Consider the following 23833-nt stretch of genomic DNA (forward strand, 5'->3'; position numbering starts at 1 on the left):
TGAACCTAGTTTAAAGCCCTCCTCACTAGGTTAGCCAGCCTGCTTGCGAAGATGCTCCTCCCTCTCTTCGTTAGGTGGAGTCCGTCTCTGCCTAGCACTCCTCCTTCTTGGAACACCATCCCATGGTCAAAGAATCCAAAGCCTTCTCTTCGACACCACCTGCATAGCCATTCGTTGACTTCCACGATTCGACAGTCTCTACCCAGGCCTTTTCCTTCCACGGGCAGGATGGACGAGAAGACCACTTGTGCCTCAAACTCCTTTATCCTTCTTCCCAGAGCCACGTAGTCCGCAGTGATCCACTCAAGGTCATTCTTGGCAGTATCATTGGTGCCCACGTGGAGAAGCAGGAAGGGGTAGCGGTCCGAGGGCTTGATGAGTTTCGGCAGTCTCTCCGTCACATCGTGAATCCTAGCTCCTGGCAAGCAGCAGACTTCTCAGTTTTCCCGGTCGGGGCGGCAGATAGGTGACTCAGTCCCCCTGAGGAGAGAGTCCCCGACCACCACCACCCGCCTCCTTCTCTTGGGAGCGGTGGTCGTGGAACCCCCAACCCTAGGACAGTGCATCTCATGCCTTCCAATCGGCGGAGTCTCCTTCTGTTCCCTTCCCTCCGATGTATCATCTAGTCCACTCTCTGCATTAGTACCTGTGGAGAGAACATGAAAATGGTTACTTACCTGTATCTGAGTTGCTGGTACATGGACGCTCCCCTTACTTCTTCTGGAGGTCACATGCTGCCAAATTTCTTCACTGTCCTCCTGTCCCCACTGGGCAGCCTGTTCTGAATCTTCAGAACATTGTGCCATGTGGATCCTATTAGCTCAACAATGTATGTAGTTTAAAGTCAAGAGAAGAGCAGGTACAATTGAATTAGCTACAATAATGTGTTTGCTTTGTTATAATGTGGGAAAATATAGCACATATTTTACATAAAAATAATTGTGGTGGTCAGCAAATAGAGGCTGAGCTACAGGGGCTTTGCATACAGTTCTTAATCAAAAAATGAGATTATTGTTTCAAAGATTTACAGGGGTCTTTTGGACAACAGTGTGTGACTAGTCCTGTAGGAGTAATTCTATTTTCTTTTGCTTAGAAGTGTTACTTGACTTGCTTCATTCCTCTTTAATCCTTCAACAACACATAATATTGGTTCATTTCAGATGCAAAATCTACTACAGATAGGTGCATTCATAAAATTTTCTTCATTGGGGACTATAATAACTTTTGATAGTAAATAGCTCATACAATGTACATAATTTATGTTCAGAATTATTTTCTGAAAATGATGTAGTCCATTTTTGTAATCTTTGAGGAGGGATGGTTAATTTTGTCTTGTGATACACACTTTTAAAAATCCTCACAAGGTGGCAGCCTTGAACCATCTTTTTCAAATGACCAGGTATTTATTTTAATGATATTTTGAATTATAGTGTCATGTTTCCTATCCTTAGTTCCTGTTCAAGAGTTAAAACATTTAAAGTACTTTAGCATATATCCTTATGTAACTTTTTCAATAACTTGTGTAGCTACAATGTTTGTGTTCTTAATTTGTTAACCTTTTTGTTAGGTTTCTGAAAGCCATGTATTTTTGCTTATTATTTTAAAAATATTTGTTTTAATTCTAGCAAGATTTGGTATTTTGTGTCTGTGAAATCCTTGATCTCTTTTCATACTTGATATTAGAAAAAACAGAAATTAAGCCTGAAAGCTCACTGTTGAAATGAGGTACTTACTTTACATAGTATTTTATGGTGTGTAATGTCAAAATAGCTTTTTAGTAGGAAACTTGTTTAATTTCCTAACTGATTTTTTGAGTTAACTGTTTCACCCCATCCATATTTTAGACAGAGAGCCATTCTGCCATACCTGAGATACAAATATGGCAAACAGACACATTGAGAAAAGAAAGCAAAGTAATTGTGTTTGTGAGACTGGCACAGGTGGTGTCTTTCTAAAATATTCATGCTTTTTTTGTTGGACTGTGTACTTTTGAAAAATGTATACTCAAAGGGCTTTGAGCCATATGGTAGACTTATTATGTGTTAAATGTCACTTAATTTTTGGTGTACTTGAAATATGTAGAGCCAGGAATTTCTCAAGAATATTTGCCTGCATATCTCTAACTCTTGTGCTGTATTAACAATCTTAATTTTTTAAAAAAGTTTTGGCTCACTAATATATATTTTTTGCTTTAGTGTCTGTCCCTTATGTGCATTTCAGTGACTTGTACAATATTTGCTTACAAAATATCCTTAGTAAGAGTGGTTTAGAGCTAAGCCAGCATAATCAGATTGGTTGCTCACTCTTTCTAGCAATAAAGAGTTTGTTTCTAAGACATGAATGCTTGCCTAGCCCAGGCGTATTGACATTTGGATCTGGATAAAATGCCCGTGGGGCTTCACTTTTAATCTCTAAGGACTTTGTTCTCAGTCCTGCAATATGCTGAACTCTTTGAACTTCCTTTGTCTTCAGTGAGAATTTGAGATGCTCCTTGCAGGAGCTAAAAGGAAAGAAAGAGATTTTTCAGAAGGAAAACATTATTGTAATTTTGTTACAGATGGAATGAGAGTTGCTACTAGGAGCAGAAGCGGAGAGAGGTGATTCATGCTGGTTTTTGGATACCTTCTCCCATTGGTGGTGCACAGTGATTGCTTCACGTATATAGCCAGATGGGGGGAGTTCTTAATCTACTAGTGGCTGACAGCCTCTGGAAATTTCCCTTTGGAATGGGAAGTACTCCTGGAACAGGTCTGCTCATTTGTGTGACTGACGTCACTGAATGTCTGTTTTGTAATAGTTCATCAAATTATTAAAACAACGATAGTTAAATACAAGAAATATAATCTGCCTCTTTGCTGTCAAGAAAAGTATTATGCTAATTGGACTTGTGACTGCTATGCTTTTGTTATATGTTTTTTCATATTGTTCATCCTCCAAAGACTAATGTAGATGTTTTATAAAGTAATAAATAAATACAAATTCCAAGTCTGTTTTTATATGTGTATGTATATATGTATATATATATGATCCCTTTCAAAGGGATGCCGTGAACATATTTTCTGTGTTTTTAAATAAATAAATGGTTCTTTGTATATTTTACCAATTTTTGGCATTGTGTGCACTGTATGTTTGATTCAAATTGCATTGAATTAATTAAAAATATTGTTGTACATCTTTTCAGTGATGTAAACACTCTTTAGCTACCTTCATATCTGTTTTAATAAGATGTGAATTCCATTTGTTCCCATCAGGTCTCCAAAATATATTGTTGTGATGGGGTAGTCTGCTTAAGAGCATTTCTGCTACCAGTCAGTCCTCCCTATCACATGCATGTCCTTTAAGAGTTTGGGGATGGTCTTACACATAAGGACTGAGGAGATACGGACAGAGGGGAAAAGGGTCCTGGGGAAAAAATAGCAGTTAAAAGGAATCTCGTTAGCGTATCTTTAAGGACCTGGAGCCTTGCAGAGAAGGTGAGGCAGGTATCCCCTCTGACCCAGGCAATAAGAAATGACCTGGGAGCAGGGGCCAGCATAATGCTGTCTCCTCCCACACAGCAGGGCAGGTGACTAGACACTTTAGGGAGCAATAAGGCTTCTGCAGGGCCCCTGAATTAGCAGGGAACCATAGCTCCAGCTCAGTGGAAGAGAGCTGTGGGAAACTATGAGCACAGGTTTGAAGACACCCTGGTAGGTGCCAGAGAGGCTGAGAGGGAGGTCTATTTTTGTGATGATCTGCTTTTGGGGTTGAATAAACTAGACACTTGAAGGGTGCTGTTCAATGTACAAGCCTCATGGGACTAATTAAAAACACCTGGGAAACTGAGGTAGCGGTGCAACGGCAGCCCTGTATGGAGCTGCTGGGGGGTGCTCTAGGGGCGAGGAGCCCCCACTACAATTGCTATAGAAAAGCTTGTCATTTACCCAATGTAAATAGAATATTTTTGATGATTGCTATCTACAAAGGCTGTAATTTTAGAGTATTGCTTAAAACCCAGCTTGATTTAGAATACATAAATCATGTCAATTTTACTGGGATCTCTTCAGATATCTAAAACTGAGCAGTGGCTGGTGGAATTAGTATTTAGATGCAGCTTCAAGAGAACACCAGTAAGGGATGTTGTTGATTTCAGAGCTGGCACTCTGTTCTCTGAACTGAAGAAGTGCTACCCCATTGTGTTAGGGAGCATCCTTTTTGTAGGAGTAAGAACATTAACCCCTGTCTTAGGCTAATTGCAATTTGGGTAATTAGGCTTTTTAAAGTACACTTGAAGTTTGTTGGCTCTTTTTCACTTCCTGCTGTAAGCAGTTATGCACAGTTGAATTGTGGACACATTTCACCCCAGAGGTTCTACATTTCAGTCGTGTTTATTATAACAGTGCCCAAAAGAACTGATCAGGATGTGGGCACATTTGGTACCTGCTAAAGTAACACAGAGGGAGGACACAGTCCCTTTCCCAAAGAACTAAGGCCCAGATCCACCAAGGAATTTAGTCACCTAAGTACCAGATGTAAGCACTAATCCACAAGCCCTCTGTTCAGCTGCTGCCTGACCCTGTAGGTGCCTAAAGTCACTTTGGGCCTAAGTTTTCATAATAAAGTTCCTCAAATGTCTAAGTTGCTGCCTCTGGGCATGTGCACTGCTGCCTCATGCAAGGTGTTCAGATGCCTTTCTCCTGCTTAATTCCCAGTGCAGTCCACAAACAATGGAAAGATTAAATGTTCCTCTGCCTAACTCATGTGTGATCTAGTGGGCATGCCTTCCAGCATGGGTCCCATTCAAAATCTGGCCAGAGGTGTAGGTGTCCTGTTATACTATGCCCCATATTCTTCATAGAAATATTGTTATATGATTATAGCATATCTAAGATTGTATTTTACACAAGATCGGTCATGTGAGATATCATTGGAAAGGTTATGATTTACTAATTATGATTATTATATTTGTATGCATGTATCATTTTTGTATCTGACCTTAGGAATATTGTCTATGCACCTATTACAAATCTGTTTACACCTGGGGAATGCCCACTAGACAGAATGCAATCAGTCTAGATTGCAGGCTGGAAAGGGCCATTAGGAAAAACAATAGTCTTTGAAGATGCTAATCTCCCACCTTCCTGTGGACACTGCAAACAGACTTTTAGTTGTGGCTGGAGGGTCATGTGATCACATCACCTGATACTGGACTCCATGATAAAATTAGTACTTTTTCACTGAGCTGGGGTGGGAATCATACTGGAAGACAAAGGATTCCTGCCATATGTAAAACCTATTTAAGGCAGAGGAGTGCTATAATTGTGGTTGGTTCTTCACTGAATCCCCACCAAGGATGACTGCTGTTAACATCTAGGAAACTAAGAAGGGTGGGGAGAGAAGGACTGAGCCCAGGCTGGAAGGGTGTCTAGCCTGTGAATGAAATATCTGAAGTTTTAAGCTGCAGGTCAGTGCAGCTGACCTTCAAGAATCTCTGCAATCTGCCTAAAACAACATTTAGGGTGAGAATTTGCTACTTATACTGATTTCTCCAGTATCTTAAGCTCAGTCTGTGGTTTTGTTTATTTCCTAAGGTGATCTGCTTTGATCTGTTTGCTAACCCTTTATAATTACTTAATCTATCTTTTGCAGGTAATAAACTTTTATGTTTGATCTAAAACCAGTTTGTGGAATTCATAACTCGGGAGGGGGGGCAAAAAGCTGTTCATATCTTCCTCCACATTGGGGGAGGGTGGGGGGATGAATTTCAGTGAGTTTATGCTGTATAGTTCTCTGTTCAGTGCAAGATGACATAATCTTGGGTTTACACTCTAGGAGGGGGGTGCACTTGAGTACTGGGCAATTCCTTAGCTGAGCTTTCCCATGCAGAGCTGATCTCAGCATCTTTGTGAAACTGCAGCTGGATGTGTCCCTACCTGTGTGTGTGTGTGTGCTGGTAAAGTGCAGCCTGAAGCCTGAGGGCTTGGCTCAGCAATATAGTGTGAAGGGAGCCCAGGCTGGTGGGACAGGTGGGTGCAGAGGTACCCCAGTTTCAGGTGGCACCCTGGAGGAACCTATCACATGTCCTACCTTACAACTTTTTTTCTTTAGTGCTCTAAATCACTGGGAAACACAGGTTCAGTTTCCCCCTCTGCTGAAGAAGGAAGAAAGGCTTTGAACAGGGGTTTCCTGCCTCTTAGGAGGTTGCTCTAACTACTGAGCTATGGGATATTCTGATGTGGGAGCTCTCCCAGTCCCTCCTGTTGAAGCTGTTCCACTGTGTATGAATTAGTTATTGGGCCAGAGAGAGAGAGAATGACACTCTAGCCTGGTGGTTTGGCTGCCCACATTGGAGATGGGACACCAAGAGCCCAGACTTCTTGCTCTAAATACTGTTTCATTATTTATCCACAGTGGAACAGCGTAATCGGGGGAAACTTAGGAAGCCCCACATCAGAATATCCCATAAGCTCAGTGGTTAGAGCACTTATTTGCAAGGTGGGGAGCAGAAATCATAGAATATTAGAGTTGGAAGAGACCTCAGGAGGTCATCTAGTCAAACCTCCTGCTCAAAGCAGGACCAACCCCAACTAAATCATCCCAGCCAGGGCTTTGTCAAAGCCTGAAAAACTTCTAAGGATGGAGATTCCACCACTTACCTAGGTAACGCCTTCCAGTGCTTCACCACCCTTCTAGTGAAATAGTTTTTCCTAATATCCAACCTAGACTCCGCAACTGTAACTTGAGACCACTAGTCCTTGTTCTGTCATCTGCCACCACTGAGAACAGCCTAGCTCCATCCTCTTTGGAACCCCCTTTTCAGGTAGTTGAAGGCTGCTATCAAATCCCCCCTCGCTCTTCTCTTCTGCAGACTAAATAAGCCTAGTTCCCTCAGCCTCTCACAAGTCATGTGCCGCAGCCCGCTAAGCATTTTCATTGCCCTCCGCTGGACTCTCCAATTTGTCCACATCCTTTCTGTAGTCAAGGGCCCAAAATTGGACACAATACTCCAGGTGTGGTCTCACCAGTGTTGAACAGTGAGGAATAATCACTTCCCTTGATCTGCTGGCAATGCTTCTAGTTATAGAGCCCAATATGCTGTTAGCCTTCTTGGCAACAAGGGCACACTGTTCTCGTCCACTGTAATCCCCAGGTACTTTTCTGCAGAACTTCTGCCTAGATAGTCGGTCCCCAATCTATAGCAGAGTATGGGATTCTTTCGTCCTAAGTGCAGGACTCTGGACTAACCCTTGTTGAACCTCATCAGATTTCTTTTAGCTCAATCCTCCAATTTGTCTCGGTCGCTCTGGACCCTATCACTACCCTCCAGCATATCTACCTCAAGTGTCATCTGCAAACTTGTTGAGGGTGCAATCCATCCCATCATCCAGATCATTAATGAAGATGCTGAACAAAACCGGCCCCGAGGCACTGTGCTTGATACTGGCTGCCAGCTGCACATCGAGCCATTGATCACTATGCATTGAGCCCGATGATCTAGCCAGCTTTCTATCTACCTTATAGTCCTTTCATCCAATCTATACTTTTTTAACTTGCTGGCAAGAATACTGTGGGAGACCGTATCAAAAGCTTTGGTAAAGATGATGCATAACTGTTGATAGTGGTGGAGGGGGGCACAATTTAAAGATTCTGATGGTATGCAGCAGGGTTCAGGGCTGGGGATATAAACCCTGGCAGAAATCGGAGGTTGGGGGGGAATGTGATCCCCCACCCCCTTACATCACCTCTGTGTGGGAGACCCCTGTTCAAATCCCTACTCAGGTAATGGGGGAATTGACTCTGGGTCTTCTATATCATGGGCGAGTGCTTTAATCACTGGGATAAAAGTTATAAGGTTGGTAGCAGCACCATCACTCCTCCGCTGGCTGTTTTGTGTGGAGCGAGACAGGTGCTTGACTTATTTTCTCAGTAAATGACTTAGGCACCTAAGCTCTCTGACTCCAGGGGAGGGTTCCTGGCTGTGGATTTTGTAAGCAGAGATAGGCACCTCACTGCATCCTGGATTCAGGCACCTAACTCCATGAGAGGTGGGCTACATCCTTCTCCTTGACATCTCCCATTGACTAGCTTAGATGGCTTCCTACCTAGCATGCTGGCTTTTGTGAATGGCATTCTTAGCTGCCTGTCTCTCCCCTCTCATTGTATGGTACCAAACTTTGTGGTTTATGATCCCATTGCTATTCCATTTAGGCACCGTGACACTCAGCATTGCAACACCACAGTCCCTTTGTGGATCTGGGCCATACAATGTAATTTCAGACAAGATGCACCAATTGTAAAAATACAGATGGGGAAGAAAGACAATGGAAAAAGTGATAAGATCATGCAGTCATTCCATATTTAAGGCTGCAACCAGACTTCTAGTTTGGGAAATATTTTTCACACCCTTCTAACTTTTCACAGGAACAACATTTCCCTCTGAAATGTTTTATAATATGCAGGATACATTTTTTTGCTATAAATTTTAAATATGTGGAATAAACTTTTCATATTTGTAAGAAGCTTTAACTTACCCATTGAAACTATCACATTTCTCAAGAATTTTTCACTAACTCTGTCTAAGGGATGGAGCTGTTTTAAAACTTGAAAATTCAGATACATACATGTTTGTGGTGGAGCCTAGAAAGGTGGCTGAGTGAGGAAACCCTAGAGTTCCAGACAAGGTTTTATTAGGGCGGAAAGAGTTAATAGGTAGGGCTTTGCAGCAGCTGGGGCCCATTAGGCTCTCAGGAAGACAGCCTGAAGCATATTAAAGGAAGAGGAAGTTCTGTGATTGCTGTGAGAAGGAGTTATATACTTGTGCTGAAAAAAGACAGTTGTAATCCTCCTTCAAGAGTTGGGGGTTCTGTTTAACTCCTGATGAAAAGGGAGTTTTTTCTACTCTCCTTTCTGGAAGCAAGAAGGATAGGCTATTAGCTGAAAACATTTTTAGGAGGTATTATAAATGTTCAACTATGTCATTGTTTGGGTTTCTCTGTAATTGATTCATGTTTGTACTTTTGCTCTTTCCTGATGAATAGGAGAAACTTGAGACTTTGCTTGACTCTAAAGGGTTTTGGGATTTTTTGGTTTGCCTTATGCTCAAGGAGCTTTGGGCTTCTGTTCAGGCTAAATGCTACAACTTTTCTGTGTGTGGCTTTTTTTTTTTTTTTTTTTTTTTGGTTCAAACATTTTAAAAATACCAGAAGGTAGTGCTAAGATTGAGTCTTATCTCGTGCATAACACTAGGCCTTTTAGACTCAAATTATTTCCACATTATGTAAGTGAGTATGTAATGCTGATAGACTCTGGTCCTCCACAGGCAGGATCAAACCTGGGACCCCTGGAGCTAAAGGCATGAGTTAATAGCCACATGGCTCTTAGCCCAGCTAGAGATTGATGAGTTTGCTACAGTCTTGGCTAGGTGCCCTTAGAGGGGTTCAGAGCACCACACCAAGCAGGCCTGGGTTACATGTACTGAGCTTTAATAGCTTATAGCTGAGCTAGAGCATTATCTTCTAGACATGCATGCACCCAATTTGAAGACTACAAGTAATGATGAATTCACTATATCGCAAAGTATAGATGCCAGTTGATGTTTACTGGCTTGGCCTCTAAGTGCTTCAGCACTTAAGTTTTAAGTGCATTAACTTTTAAGTGCTGCTTTGGCTGACCACCCACTTTAACTTTATAAGCCTCAGAAGACCTATGCAGGAGAGGAATCCTCCAGTATAACTCTGAACAATCTGGAAATCTACATGATTAAAATGCTTGTTTTTGTGTGGGGTTTTGTTTTGTTAACCACCAAATGGTATAAATTTCTCAGTTCCTTCTGTTTCTACAGAGACAGCCAGCAGCCCCAACTATAAAATTTAATTTTATGCTTAGGGTTGCCCTGTGAACATAAGGATTATTTGCTTGAATAATCTCATGTTCATTTTTAAAGAAACATTACTATACAAGTTTTGAAATGACCAGTTAATGTAACTAGGATACTTCATCTTTTTATAGTTGACTAATTCAGTTCATGACGATACTGTATACATTCTAGTAACTGTAATGCCTCCGGGTCTGCTTCTGATTTGTCATGCACCTCCATAATATAATATGGTGCAAGATCTGAAATGTAAGTCCAAAACTCAATTTTGCTTTTGATGAATTCTATAAGTTATCTATCTTGGCTCCTGAGCTGTCAAAACATTTTTTAGTAAGTAATATAAAAGTTTGAGCTGGATTTCTTTGCAGTTGATTCATGTTTTATCTTTACTCTTTACCACAAAGATATTAGAAACTAGCAAAAAGCTGTTGCATATAATTTAGTGTGTAAGTCATATTATAGCAAACTTGTTTCATCCAAATTTTCTTGCCAAACACTTGGCAGTAAACAAACCTTTAAAGCCTGGTGTATGAACTCTTGTAGTCTGCGGCTAACTCTGAAAACAGCATCTCAAAAGCAACTTCTTGTAGCGAATGTTTCTCTTTTACCAAATAGGTTTAAAAGCTTTGACAGCTTTTGCTATGATGGATTTCCAGTGGTGAATGCTATTTTATAGTTTTTGAGCTCTGGTTCACCGAACGCAACTTCCCTTACTGAAGTTATATATGGTGGCTCTCCAATAAAGAATTGCATATTTTTGTTTTTTCAAAGTGAAAAACTGAAGTGTATCTGCACATATAGAGAATATATTACTATGTGGGCATTTTAAAATCATTAGAACTGTCCTAAAGCATAGTGCAGGCATAAATAAGACAAAACATTTAACTAAAACAATACTAATGGTGCAACCTAAAATATCAAAGGATATAGATAAAGGTCCCTTCTCCAACCTTGCTTTACCCTATGTTCACAGTAGGGGAAGAAAAGCGAGCGGGGGGGTCCCGGGGAAGAGGCGGGGCTGGGGAGGTTGCAGCACTCCTCCTGGAGTGTCCAGTCTTTAAATATTACAAAGCTGGCTACCCTAGGAGCCTCAAGTAGACATACTTGTGTTAACTTCAGTCAAGCTAGCATGCTTAAAAATAGCATTGTGGCTGCAGCTGTGTTGGTGGTGGCATGGGTTAGCTATCCAAATTCCTACCATGGAGGTCAGGGAGGATTGTGGTCAGGTGGTATGCATCTATGCTGCTATTTTTAAGTATGCTAGCTTGATCAAAGATACTGTAGGTACATCTACATGAGCTGTAAATTCTAAGGATGCACCTACCCTGCAGCTGGGGGTAGATGGTCATGACCCAAGCCTGGCTTTCTCATCTGAATTAGGCACAACTTCTACAGGTGCTTACTCTGTCCCATTTTTAGGTGCCAGGGCAATCCACCAAACTCCAGGTGTCTAGGGTTAGGCAACAGTCAAGTGAACTCACTCACCACCTAAGTTTGGCAATAGATGTTCCCTCAATGCCTAAGTTTCTGCCTCTGAGCAAGTGCGCTGCTGTTTCACTGTAGGCATCCAGGCGCTTATCTCACACCAAAGCCCCAGAGTGCTTCACGAACTATGGGGGAAATAGATGGAGGACTGCCTGTCTCCCCCATGAGGTCCAGTCTAGTAGATGTGCTCAGAGGTGCCCTGACTTATGCAAAACAGCTTGGGGCGGGGGGAGACAGAGATGATAACGCCCTCTTACAATGTTTAGTTCAGTACTTAAAGTCCCCCTTCTGCCTGATGAGCAGGGATTTGAACAGGGTTCTGCCACCCCTGAGGTGAGTGCCCTAACCACTAGAGCAGGGGTTCCCGAACCATGGTATGCATACCCCTGGGGATACGTGAGACATCTCTGGGGGTACATGGGAGAAATTGTGTAATGGTGGATTTTATCTAATTTTATTTATTGCATTTTCATAATAGGCTACTCAGAGCTTTAAAACTATGGGAATTTAGTATATAAAAGACAGTAGTTAATTTATGTCGATGTTCCAATGAGAACACAGATACACTGATGTACAGAGCCCTCACTTCCAATCACCGTACAGCATGGGTTCAGTTGCCCAGCAACTGTCCATTCTAGCTGAGCTCAGAACTTATTCAGGGGTTTTTTTCAGTTGTATATGTTGCACTAGAAGTATATCTGTTTGTAACAGTGAAATATGGACAGATGGCTAACGACAGGTAGTGTTAAGAAGAACACAAAGTACCTGAGGAGAAGGGATGGGGTATGTGGTCAGCTGGTAGGTCTGGAAGGGGGTACACAATAAAAAAAGTTTGGGAACCTCTGCACTAGAGTATAGAGTGATTCTCACTCTTCTCTAGCCCAATAAATATTTTAATTATTCAATTAAAGTGGAACAGCTTCAATAGGAGAGATTGAGGAAACCCCCCACCAAAATGACTATCGTGCAGGGATTAGGGCACTCATCTCTGGTATAACAGATCCCTGTTCATATCCCTTCTTCTTCTTCTGAGGCAGAAGGGGAATTGAATGTAGGTCTCCCACATCCCAGATGAGTGCTCTAACCACTGGACTAAAGGCTTTAAGGGAGGTTGGTCTCCTCCCTCTTCCCCCAGCTGTTTTGTGTAGGCCTATGCAGGCTCTGAGCACGCCTACTGGAGCGGATGCCACAATGAGTTAGGTAGTCAAACACCTATCTTCCCTGGGTTGGCAAACAGAGATAGGTGCCTCCCTGCAGCCTGGCCTTAGGCATCTAGCTCTGTGAGAGGGGCGGAGTTTAGGGCACAAGCTTCTTGTCAGCACAGCTCTTTCACTAGCTTAGGCAGCTCCTCACCTAGCATGCTGACTTGTGGATTGCGTTCTGAGGTACCTATCTCTCTCCATTCATCGAATAGGCAACCTAAGTGCCTAACTCTGACTTAGTGGATCACAGGGTTGTTGTTACTCCCCCCTCCCCCCAGGTGCCTAAAAGCATCTCAACACTTAACTCCCACCTGTAACTTTGAAAAACACCCTTTTAGTCATCTTTGAAAACCTCAGATGTATGGCCTTAGACAAGCAAAAAGCAACTTCTGAGTCTCAAAAGATCCACAAAACTCCATTGACAGTAATAGCAGTTTCGTGGCTAAATCTCTTAGTCAAGTTTGAAAATCTCAACCTAAATTAGCCAAATCTGAAATATTGTCTTAAAGTCCTCAGGCAACATGATTCCTATTATAAGAGCAACATGATCATATTTCGTCTCAGTAACTCCAGAAGTGGCTAAATATGGAGAGAATATAGAGCAGAGTGAAAGAAGGGGAGCTGTAAGGGCTGTGAAGGAAAAGAAAAGCTGAAATAAATTCCCATGGCCTCAACTTACTCAGAGCAAATAGACAATTAGTTCCTGGTATTGTGATTGTGTTTTTGAGGCTCTGATGTTAGGACAATGAAGTGTATGGAAATCTACCCAGAATGTTAATGAAAATCAAAGGAGCAAATGACGTTAGTTGGCCGTTCTCAATATCTCAGTCAATATGCTAAATATAGCTCAAATAAGAGTGAAAATGGATATGGGAGGCAAAGATATGTCAAGTTTTTCACACAATAACACAGTAAGCTTTTGTTCTTTCTCCTTACTGTTATCATTTGAGTCCTGTATTGTTTCCTACTCAACAGTAGATACTAGATATTTATGCACACAAGGACATTTTTTCATTACAAATATTAGTAGAAAATAAAAACTACTTTGCATTGCTGCATATAAATATGTCCTTATGTGGAATAAAAGAAAATATACTGTTTCTCCTATCTCAAGGTTCTCTGGAGTGTCTCACTAGGAGTTGCTACCCTTTACAATACATGATTGCAGAGCAAGCTGATGTCAGTAAACAATGGGGTTTTTGGTTTTTTGCCAGCTACTTCTTGCTTATACTCCATCCTAACTACCTGCTTCTTTAATATATTTTACTTACATTACATGGCAAATTGCTCTCCCTGCACGTATCCTTTCTTGAATACATATTCTTACTAAGGCTGACATTTAGCCAAAAAAAAGTAGGAAACTTTATCCCCCCCCCCATTGATTACAGCAAAAACACATTCTAATGTGTGTAACTAGAAGATTGGGGCTAACTATGTAGAACTCTTCCCTCCTGCTCTTCAGCCTGTGCTTTAGCAAAGAGTTAAAATGGAGTTCTGTCATCTATGGACTTTTCAGAGAGTCTTAGAGTCCAACCTAGTGCTATTGGGCCTGATTTTTCAGAAGTGTTGAACACCTACAATTCTATTTAAAGTAAAAATTTGGCCCATTTTAGTTAAACTCTGGTATTTTAGGTCTCATTAGAAGCTCTGTCAAAGAATATTGCACAGTTGCTTAGTATACAAATATTCATATTAAATACAAATAAAGAAAACATTATCTACAATACTCTCTTTAAACCAAAGCTAATGAGTGGTAGCCTCCTTATGCAGACTTGAAGAAAATATTGGCTTACCAGCAGTGCTGGTAAGACACTAAGCTTTAGCTTCTGTCTCTTATTGCAGGACAAAAGTCAAAGTTACCAAAAATTATACCCCTCTCACATGGCAGGGATCAATATCCCCTGACTCCTATGGCTTCTGTTGCACCTTCCCTTTTAAAATATATTTTAAACAAGAAATCCTATCAACCAGATGCAAGGCATACCTTTTTTTTTTTTTTTTTTTTTAAACAGTGAGGGCAATTAACTATTGGAAAAATTTCCCAAGGGTTGCAGTGAATGTACCATCACTGGCAACTTTTAAATCAAGATTTGATGTTTTTCCTAAAATATATGCTCTAGGAGTTATTTTAAAGTTCTGTGGACTGAGTTATGCAGAAGGTCAGTCTAGAAGATCACAATGGTCCCTTCTGGCCTTGGAGCCTAGGAACCAAAAATAACAACCACAAACCAGTACAGCCCATTAATAAAACACACAAATCTGGGATAAAAGTCAGAGTACTGGACATCTGTCAATAAGTATTTCTGAACCTCAGTGACTCTTTGAGAATATAGTTTCTACTTGTTCTCAAAATATTTTTTTCTGTGGTAGCTTGCTCAGCTACTGAGGTGGCTGTGCCATCTGGAGCCTGTTTTCTGCTCCTGGTTATGGTGTATGATCCGAATGCAGACAGTTAGCTTTGCAGGCTGGCAGCCGTTTTCTCGCTGAAATGTAGCATTTTCTCCTACTTGCAATGGGGGTTATTACCTGTTTGGCATTTTTGCTGTGGTATTTCTTCTCACCTATCTTTCTGGAATATAGCTCTTCTACAACTACTCCAGGATTAATTGGTTTGGTGCAAGAAGCTTGTTGAATGTTTACATTAAGGTTTTTGTCCTTCTGCCTGTAACTACTGAGCAATTAACTCTATAGGGTGTGCATTCTGATTTGGCCACTTTTCCCATAATACCACACCCATGTGCCCATAACAAGCATGGCTCCTCTACCTACTCACCTCCCCACATCCTTACCCTGTCACCACACTTCATGCAAGATAAGAAGTAACATTACTTTTAAAAAGGAATTGCTCTAATGATAGAAGGGCAGGGTCAGACCATCTCTTCCTAAAGAGACATGGCTGTATATGGGGAAATATTGAGGAGCCTGGGGTTTGGTAGCATGAGAGGATGGGGAGGTGAATTACATGTTAGTATGTTCGTGTTTGTTGTGGGCTTGTAGACAGGGAGAGGAGAACAGTAGTCAGCGGAGTGCAGGAGTGAGAAGAGGGAATGCATCTTTTAGTGTAATAAAAATGATGCGCTCCCTGGTAACAAGGTGGTAAGTTTATCCTGGGCTAAGCAATAGATTCACCTTCAGGTGAAGAGTTTGTTTAGCCCAGGACACTGTTATTAATTAATAATAAAAGTCACCTCCTCTGATTATTATTTAAATAGCTGTATGGTCATTATGCAAATCAGTCAGCTACAGCCAATCTGAGCTCAGGAAACTTAAGGAACCGTACAATTCATCAGCAACTGTGAAGCACTGCTTCACTCTGACTGACACAAATGATTTCACGTCGGTGTAATTTAAAATAACTGCTGACAGCCCAAATCTGTGTGAGGGTAGGAGACCTATTGCTAAAGGCCACAGGCATGCCAGCCATTTATTTCTAAACTGACACTTCAATTTCTCTCCTCAGTGCTACTGTAACAATAAGGGATAAACAGAGACCTAGACAACAAACCTGTCAGCCCACTCGTCCAGTTCATTGTAAAACGTGCTATGTTTCCCTTAAATGTATGAGCAGTTCTATAGCATGTCCATGCTACAAAATCTCTGATTTTTCTCCAACAAAAAGCAATCCATGCTCAAAAAGTGGTTTTTTTTTTCTGTCCTAATGGCAATGAGAGCCTGGTATCTACTATATGCATTGGAACCCGTAATTCACTAAATAGGACCCTATGAATGGAAATTCCTTAACAGAGCTGATCATCTGGGTTTTTTTCTCCCGTGGAGAACAGTATAAGATTTTCATTTAACATGGCATGTGTTGTGAAAAGTCCTATCTGTTCTGCAAATACCTTGTTACCCATAGACAGCACCCAAGGGATGTTAGTTAGCCAGAAAGAGCTGGTCAGGCAGAGTTTGTCTGAGCAAGGTCACTAAGCACACATTGGACTGTCACTAGTGTCAGAGTGGTCCTTGCTGCCACTGAACCTATTCTTCTTCAGCTTTATTAATTAAAAAAGATCAAAGGAAAGTAGGTTTGTCATGTCTCTGTGGTCAGAAGCGATGCATAGATCATTTCTGGTGGCAAATGATTTGTAACAGTTTTTTTTTTGGATGTATATTTATTTTTAAAATTAATTTTGTCTGCTGCACCTGCTATTATGTGTTGAATTCCCCAGACAGCAAGGGTAAGAGGGAGATTCAGCTTTTAGGTTCTCCAAATTTACCTTTTTTCCTCCTTTCTTTTTAGCTCCTCCAGAGTCATAACAGGCTCCAGATATTCTCAGATCCCCTTGAATGCATCGCTGTGACTAAGCAGGTTGGCAAGAAAGAATCCAGTTTGATTAAAATTTATCTTCAACATAACACCAGAACAACTTTCTAACCCAATGGGATTTTAAACAAGATACTATACTCTCAAGATCATAGTCTGATTCCCAAGGCCAACCGGTTTTAATTGGAATTTCTATAATAGTAGTAATTAATAATAGTCCTCTGCAAAGATGCACACAGAGTTGGGCCAGATTTTGACCTTTCTAACCACAGTGTAAATCCAAACTAATTTCATTGAATTTGATGGAGATACTCTGGATGAAATCTTGGCTCCAGTGAAGTCAATAGATGTTTTGCCATGGACCTTAATAGGGCCAGGATTTCATTTTCCATATTTACTCCATTGTAAGTGGTATCAGAATCTCATTGTTGGAATCTAACTTATAATGGTTCACAGTATAGTGTGATATCAAGCTCTATTCTATAACTCCCCCCCCCCTAAAGTCTTGTACTACATCTAAATCTAGCACCAACCCTGCTTTATGGCAGGTGCTTTAATTTTAGATTCTAGCAACATTGGCATTCCAACTGCCCCTCCCCCACCACTTTTTATTTCTCTCTGAAAATTTAAATTTATCTTGCCAATAGTGCAAATTAAATCTTTCTTGTAGCATTGGTCAAATAAAATTTGTGTACAGGTATTTTCTATTAAGTGCACTTTCCCAAAAATAATTGGGAGGGAGGGAAAATAATGAAAGATTCACCTAATGTATCAGGATTAAAACTTAAGACTTAGTTGGACATTTATATATAAAAAAGCCACTCTAATATTGAATCATTTTGAAATAACTCTTTCAAAAGACATGAATAGTATAGTGCCTCATCTAGTAACTGGGAGCCTGTATTTTCTATGTAAACTCAAACTGATTGGAAGATAAAGTTGCCAATGATTCTAGTATGCATGCTTCAACAAATTCATTTTCAATTTTAGTTACAAGGCCTGTAATTTATATGGGGAGGAGGAGGAGAGGAAGGGACAAACAATCCTGTGTAGGAGGTTAAAATTATAGCGAGTAGCACTTTAGTCGTTCTATTTTTATCACCTACAAAATAGTGTAGGAAAAAACCTTGTATCATGTCATCACAATTGCTAGAAGAAACAATCTCGGAGCTATTTTTAAAGGCATCTAGTGTATGCGGGTGGGGGGAATACTCTTTTGAGGAAGATGCACAGAAAAGGCAGGAAATAGTTTACAAGACTAGATTTTATATTTTTTAAATAAATTTCTTAATTTTCTGCTTCTTTGAAGTTATCACAGTGTGGGTAGGTGATTTGTTTTCCAGTTGATGATTATTATTGCTACTTTTTATTTCACTCCTTACAAAATGAGGTCCTCCAAGGATCTTAAAATTGAAATAGGTAGACAACACAAGATGCACTTGGACTTCCAGAAGATGATGCTAATATCCTGAGATTCGTACATCATGGCAATTTTAGTAGCCTTCTGTTAGTGTTCTTTCCCTTTGTTCTTCAGAAAGGACCAGGTGATAGGTCTGCCACCTCTATAGCACTGGGTCTTGCTCCTTATTTCATTCCCCATGAAGAGCCCTCCATGGAGTTGGGATTTGTGCCTGGGATGTGAATAGGCTAGGGCAGGAGAGAGGGCTTTAGATGAACAACAGCTTCCCTGAGTCATGTGGGGAATTGTTAAGAGGTAACAGCCTTAAGTTCTGTCAAGGCTGAATCCCCACTCTGGCACTTCGAGTGCAGATGGTGGGGGCCCGCAAGGACTCTAAAAATTAATACTTGCCACTCCAGGCTTGTATTAAACTTCCAAGGTTACAGCTTCTCTCTGACCTTGGACTGGCAGATGCTGCCACCACCCAAGTGCAAAACCCCTTTGAGAGCCCAGGAAGGCGCACTTGGCAATTCCTTCCTGTGGGGTATCCTCAAGGCCTTTCACTGCCACCCCCCGCCCTTTCTGGGGAAGAGCTCAGAAAAAAAGGGAAATTAACTGTTGCCACCAGCTAATTAAACAACATGTTCACAAACCTCTTAAGACACACAAATCCAATTCTGTTCTTAAAAAAGGTAAATTTTATTAATAAAAAGAAAATACATCTGGGAACTTAAAACCTACAAGGATCAAGCAACAAGTATAGTTCTCTTGAGGTCCAGCTTAAAGGTTACAAGCAAAACAAAAACACCTGGGGTTAGCACAGAGGAATCCACAAGCCATAAAGAAATAAAAGGGATAAACCTAATCACATCTTCCTAGACATTTTTTGATCTATTTACACATCTGGGGTTTTAGATGAGATTCTAGGTATGATACTGATGATTTTTCATACCTGGCCCAAGCTTCTCACAGCATAACTGCTCCCTTTCTGCCTCTCCCCGAGAGCAACAGACAGACAAAAGGGGAATCTTGTTTCAATTTTTAAAAGTTCTAGCCTTCCCATTGGGTCTTTTGGCCAGGTGCCCACTCACTTCCCTTTACCTATGTATAGAAGTGAGACTTTTTAACCCTTTACAGGTAGAGCAATTAGAGAACAGCTACTAAGAGGGCTGGGTGTCCATAAAAGGGAGCTACCCCCCACCCCCTTCATTTACCACAGGTTCATTAACTTTTCTACAGTCACCCTTTGCTCTGTGAAGGTCAGGTTCAGGTCAGGTGAGGGAAAGTACTAGTGGATGCTGACAGTGGGAGGAGTCCTCTCGTTAGAGCTGGTGCAGGGGCATACAGCCCCTTCACAGATAATAATCTTCTCTGAAGGTAGAACTGCCTCTGTTCTGTGAGGAGGAACATCTCCATCATGGAACAACTGGGAAAAGCAAAAGTTTCCCTCACCTCCTAGCCCCTCTTGTGGATATTTTCCAGGTGCAAGGAGGAAATGGACAAGATGAGTGTCTGTTTGTTTAATTACAGAACTTCACTGGCAGGCTCGTTATCTGTAGGCCTTGCTGAAGTGAATTTTAAATAGAATTTGATAGTTTAGAGCAGTGGTTCTCAAACCTTTTTGTATTGGTGACCCCTTTCACACAGCAAGTCTATAAGTGCAACCCCCCCCCTTATAAATTAAAAACTTACATATATTTTTTAAACACTTATAAATGCCGGAGGCGAAGCAGGGTTTGAGGTTGAGGCTGACAGCTTGTGACCCCCCCCCCAGTAATAACCTTGCAACTCCCCGAGGGGTCCTGACCCCCAGTTTGAGAACCCCTGGTTTAGAGAGACTAATAATATAATAGTTTTTGCTGGTGTTGGCACTTGAACTAGGGTTGCCAACACTCTAATTGCACAAAACTGAACACCCTAGCCCTGCCCCCTCCCCGAGGCCCCACCACCTGTTCACTACATTTCCCCTGCCCTCGGTGGCTCGCTCTCCCCACCCTCATTCACTTTCGCTGGGCTGGGGCAGGGGGTTGGGGTGCAGGAAGGGGTTCCAGGCTGGGGAGTGGGACAGAGAGGTTGGAATGTGGAAGGGGGTTGCAGGTTGAGGCAGAGTTGGGGTGTGAGGGGGGTACAGGCTGGGGGGTGCAGGCTCTGGGGTGGGGCCAAGGATGAGGGGGGTTGGGGTGCAGGAGTGGGCTCCAGGCTTGGGGATGGGGCTGAGGGATTCGCAGTATGGGAGAGTGCTGCTGTTTGAGGCAGGGGTTGGGGTTTGGGAAGGGGTGAGGGCTCTGGACTGGGAATGCTGGCTCTGCGTTGGGGCCGGGGATGAGGGGTTCAGGGTATGGGAGGGGGCTCTGGGCTGGGGCAGGGGTTGGGATGTGGGAGGGGGTGAGGGCTCTGGCCTGGAGGTGCAGGCTTTGGGGTGGGGCCGAGGATGAGGGGTTCAGGTGTAGGAGGGAGCTCTGGGCTGGAGCAGGGAGTTAGGGTGTGTGGGGGTGAGGGCTCTCGGATGGGGCTGGGGATGAGGGATTTGGGGTACAGGAGGGGGCTCTGGGTTTGGGAGGTTTGGGGCAGGGAATTGCGGCACGGGCTTATCTCCTGTGGCTCCTGGTCAGTGGCACGGCTCGGGTGCTAAGGCAGGCTTCTTGCCTCTCCTGGCACCATGGACCACACTGCACCCCAAAAATGGATGGCTCCTAGGTGGAGGCACGCAGCTGGCTCTACGCGCTGCTCTCGCCTGCAGGCACTGCCCCCCAGCTCTCATTGCCCGGCCCGGTTTCTGGCCAATAGGAGTGTGAAGCCGGTGCTCGGGGCAGGAGCAGTGCGTGGAGCCTGTAGCCCCCCAGCCTAGGAGCTGGACCTGCTGGCCACTTCTGGGGCGCAGTGCAGTGTCAGAACAGGTAGGGACTAGCCTGCCTTAGCTGGGCAGCACCACCTACCAGACTTTTAACGGCCCGGTCGGCGGTGCTGACCGGAGCTGCCAGGGTCCCTTTTCTACCAGGGGTTCCAGTTAAAAACCTGACACCTAACTTGAACAGCTACACTTTCAAAGTGCTGCTTAGGGTTCTTTATTAACTGAAATTGGACTCACACATGCTAAACTCCTAGGCACTGCTTTTGCAAATGTCATGGTAAATAGTAAATGGATGGGTGAAACAGGTCCAGAAAAAATAACCACTTCTGTAAATTTTCCTCATTTTGGGAACCCAGCTCAAACCAAGCTGTGTTTGTGATTCTGAAATATGTAACTAATGTCTCTGCCCTCACTACCCCCATTATTGTGTCTCTGCATTCCTGGATTCCCACCAAAGTTGAAAGTGCCATTATACCACAAGGAGCACTATTCTCATGCATCAGGAACAGGAGTTGGTATCTCACAAGGAAGTTCGTTGTTGCACAAAGGGGCTGAACATTTTCCAGGCTCAAGAAGTTCGATCAGCTTTGGTTAAGGATCCAGATTTTGATGCTTTTCTGAACCAAGCCCAGATTCCAAACCTTTTTGAAGTCTAGTTTGCAAATATACATGGTGTTTCTAAGGAATGCTACAGAATGCTTTGGAGTGCTGTAAAGGTTCCTTGACTTATTTTTGGCTATCTTAATTTTTAACATCTAGCTATGGTGAGATATGCAACATGATTTTGATTCACATCTGAATGTTGAGCCTGAGATGCAGACATTGCAACGCAGGCTGAAAGCCACACTTCTTGCTTTTAGTTTGTTTCAGTGCAGCTTGTGGTTCCAAATTACTAATAAGTGCCTGAAACCAATGTTTTCTTCTTCTGCACTGGAGTGTGTAGGGCTTTGTGACTCCTAACATCTTACAAAGCATCAACACATTCAGATATGGCACAAGATTTCTATGTAACTTGGCGGGGCAGGGGAGCAGAATACACTAATGGGAGGAAAAATAGCTTTTGTCACTAGCTGTTTCTTTCTTGTAAAATTTTCTTCACTGAGCAAAGCAAAACGTGTACTTCTCATTGGGAAGCTAGAAGTTATTACTGATGTTTGTATTCACTGTTGTTCAGGCAGGTATGAAGAGTGTGTGTGTATGTCTCTCTTGTCAACATAAAATCACCCTTTTCTGAACTTTCTTTTAAGTGTTTGTAACAATAGATTTACAAAAAGAAAAGGAGTACTTGTGGCACCTTAGAGACTAACCAATTTATTTGAGCATAAGCTTTCGTGAGCTACAGCTCACCGATTTGAGCTGTAGCTCACGAAAGCTTATGCTCAAATAAATTGGTTAGTCTCTAAGGTGCCACAAGTCCTCCTTTTCTTTTTGAAAATAGAGACTAACATGGCTGTTACTCTGAAACTTAACAATAGATTGATTGCTATAACAGTGATTAGAACAAAGAATAGATCTTTGTATTTAACAGTATTGTGTGTACAGTCATTTTCAATATTTTCTCTGAATATTTTCTCATGTTTTTTCACAAAGGTAAAGATTGAGCAATAAGATGTGATTTATAAAACCACAGATTTTGTCAGAAGGATTGTGAGACAGTTCCTGATTTCAATATCATAATCTGTTTAAAGTGACACTGTCAAGAAGGCACTCACTCCTAGGCACACAATTTATGAGAAAGGTGAATTTATTATTCAGTGGGAATCTATATTCACTAGACCATTTCAGAGCTTTAATAGTCATATGTGGCTGTTGTTTCTTTGCCCCATTATTTTGCTAGACTCTGTAGTTAAAGGGTGACACAGACAGATGGGTTTTCACAACTAAGATGGGGAAACTAACATAATCACAACTGGTGTATATAGTAATGTCCAAGTGAGGCAGTTTTACTGGGGAGACATTGTAGTCCTTTCAGATGAAACAACTAGAGAGCAAGACAGTGTGTTGAACCACTGTATCTCTAAATAAAATGCCTTTGGTTTCTCAATATGTTATTTCATTTAAAATATCCTTGCAGAGCAGATAATTTTTAATAATAGGTTTGGAGAAAACATGGAAGTTAGGAGCAGCCAGAGTAACTAGTACCTGCCTGAGGAGCTTTTGATCCTTTCCAAACTTGATGCAGCAACAGTGCCTGTCTGGGAGAAGGGGTATTCTATGGGCGAGTCTTCTGTCTGTTCATTTTCTTCTAAGGACATTCTGTACTCATGCTGGCTGGGCTGCACTACCCAGGGTGGAGAAGGAAAAGGGGAGATCCTACCCTCTTGTCTGGGTGACATGCAGAAGCCTCACCAAATCCTAATAAAATGGCCCTATAAACTCCCTTTCTTCTCCTGACGTTGGTGGGGAAGGGAAATATATGTGAGTGCTCATCAGGTGTCTGGGTTTTTGTGACTTCAATGTATGATGCCTGTTCTTTAATGGAATGTAACTTGTCATTGACAGATTACTGCTAATACCTGGGAAATATAAGAACATTGGTCTGACCCAGTATGGCCATTCCTATGTTCCATCTAGCCCAGTATCTTATTGTGATGGGTTCCCCCCCGGGATGCCACCTGGAACTGGGCCCCCGGAAGCACCAGCCTGGGCTCCCTTTACACTGTATTGCTATGCCCAGCCTGCCAAGCCCTCTCCCAGACTCCAGCCTACACTTTTACCAACACACATACAGATAGGGGGACAGCTGAGGAACTTCACAGCTACTCAGGCACACACACCC

The 23833-nt window shown here is 42.2% G+C and overlaps 1 protein-coding gene across 4 annotated transcripts in view; it reads left to right on the plus strand.

Moving 5' to 3' along the window:
- The window catches only part of LOC140905309 (dol-P-Glc:Glc(2)Man(9)GlcNAc(2)-PP-Dol alpha-1,2-glucosyltransferase-like), an 80628-nt gene that overhangs the window by 13119 nt on the left and 43676 nt on the right, over nt 1-23833 (plus strand). For 3 of the 4 annotated variants that reach the window (XR_012156816.1, XR_012156817.1, XM_073328387.1), the window contains one exon: nt 2558-5594. The exons of the other annotated variant lie outside the window; for it this stretch is intronic. Coding sequence is in view for 1 of the 3 variants with exons in the window: in XM_073328387.1 (XP_073184488.1) it covers nt 2558-2566 (9 nt within the window). In the remaining 2 variants the exon portion in view is untranslated. Of the gene's footprint in view, nt 1-2557; nt 5595-23833 lie in introns of those variants that run through there. 4 annotated transcript variants of the gene reach the window in all.

The sequence above is a fragment of the Lepidochelys kempii genome, chromosome 1 (genome assembly GCF_965140265.1).
Source record: "Lepidochelys kempii isolate rLepKem1 chromosome 1, rLepKem1.hap2, whole genome shotgun sequence".
In the NCBI taxonomy this organism is placed as follows: Eukaryota; Metazoa; Chordata; order Testudines; family Cheloniidae; genus Lepidochelys; species Lepidochelys kempii.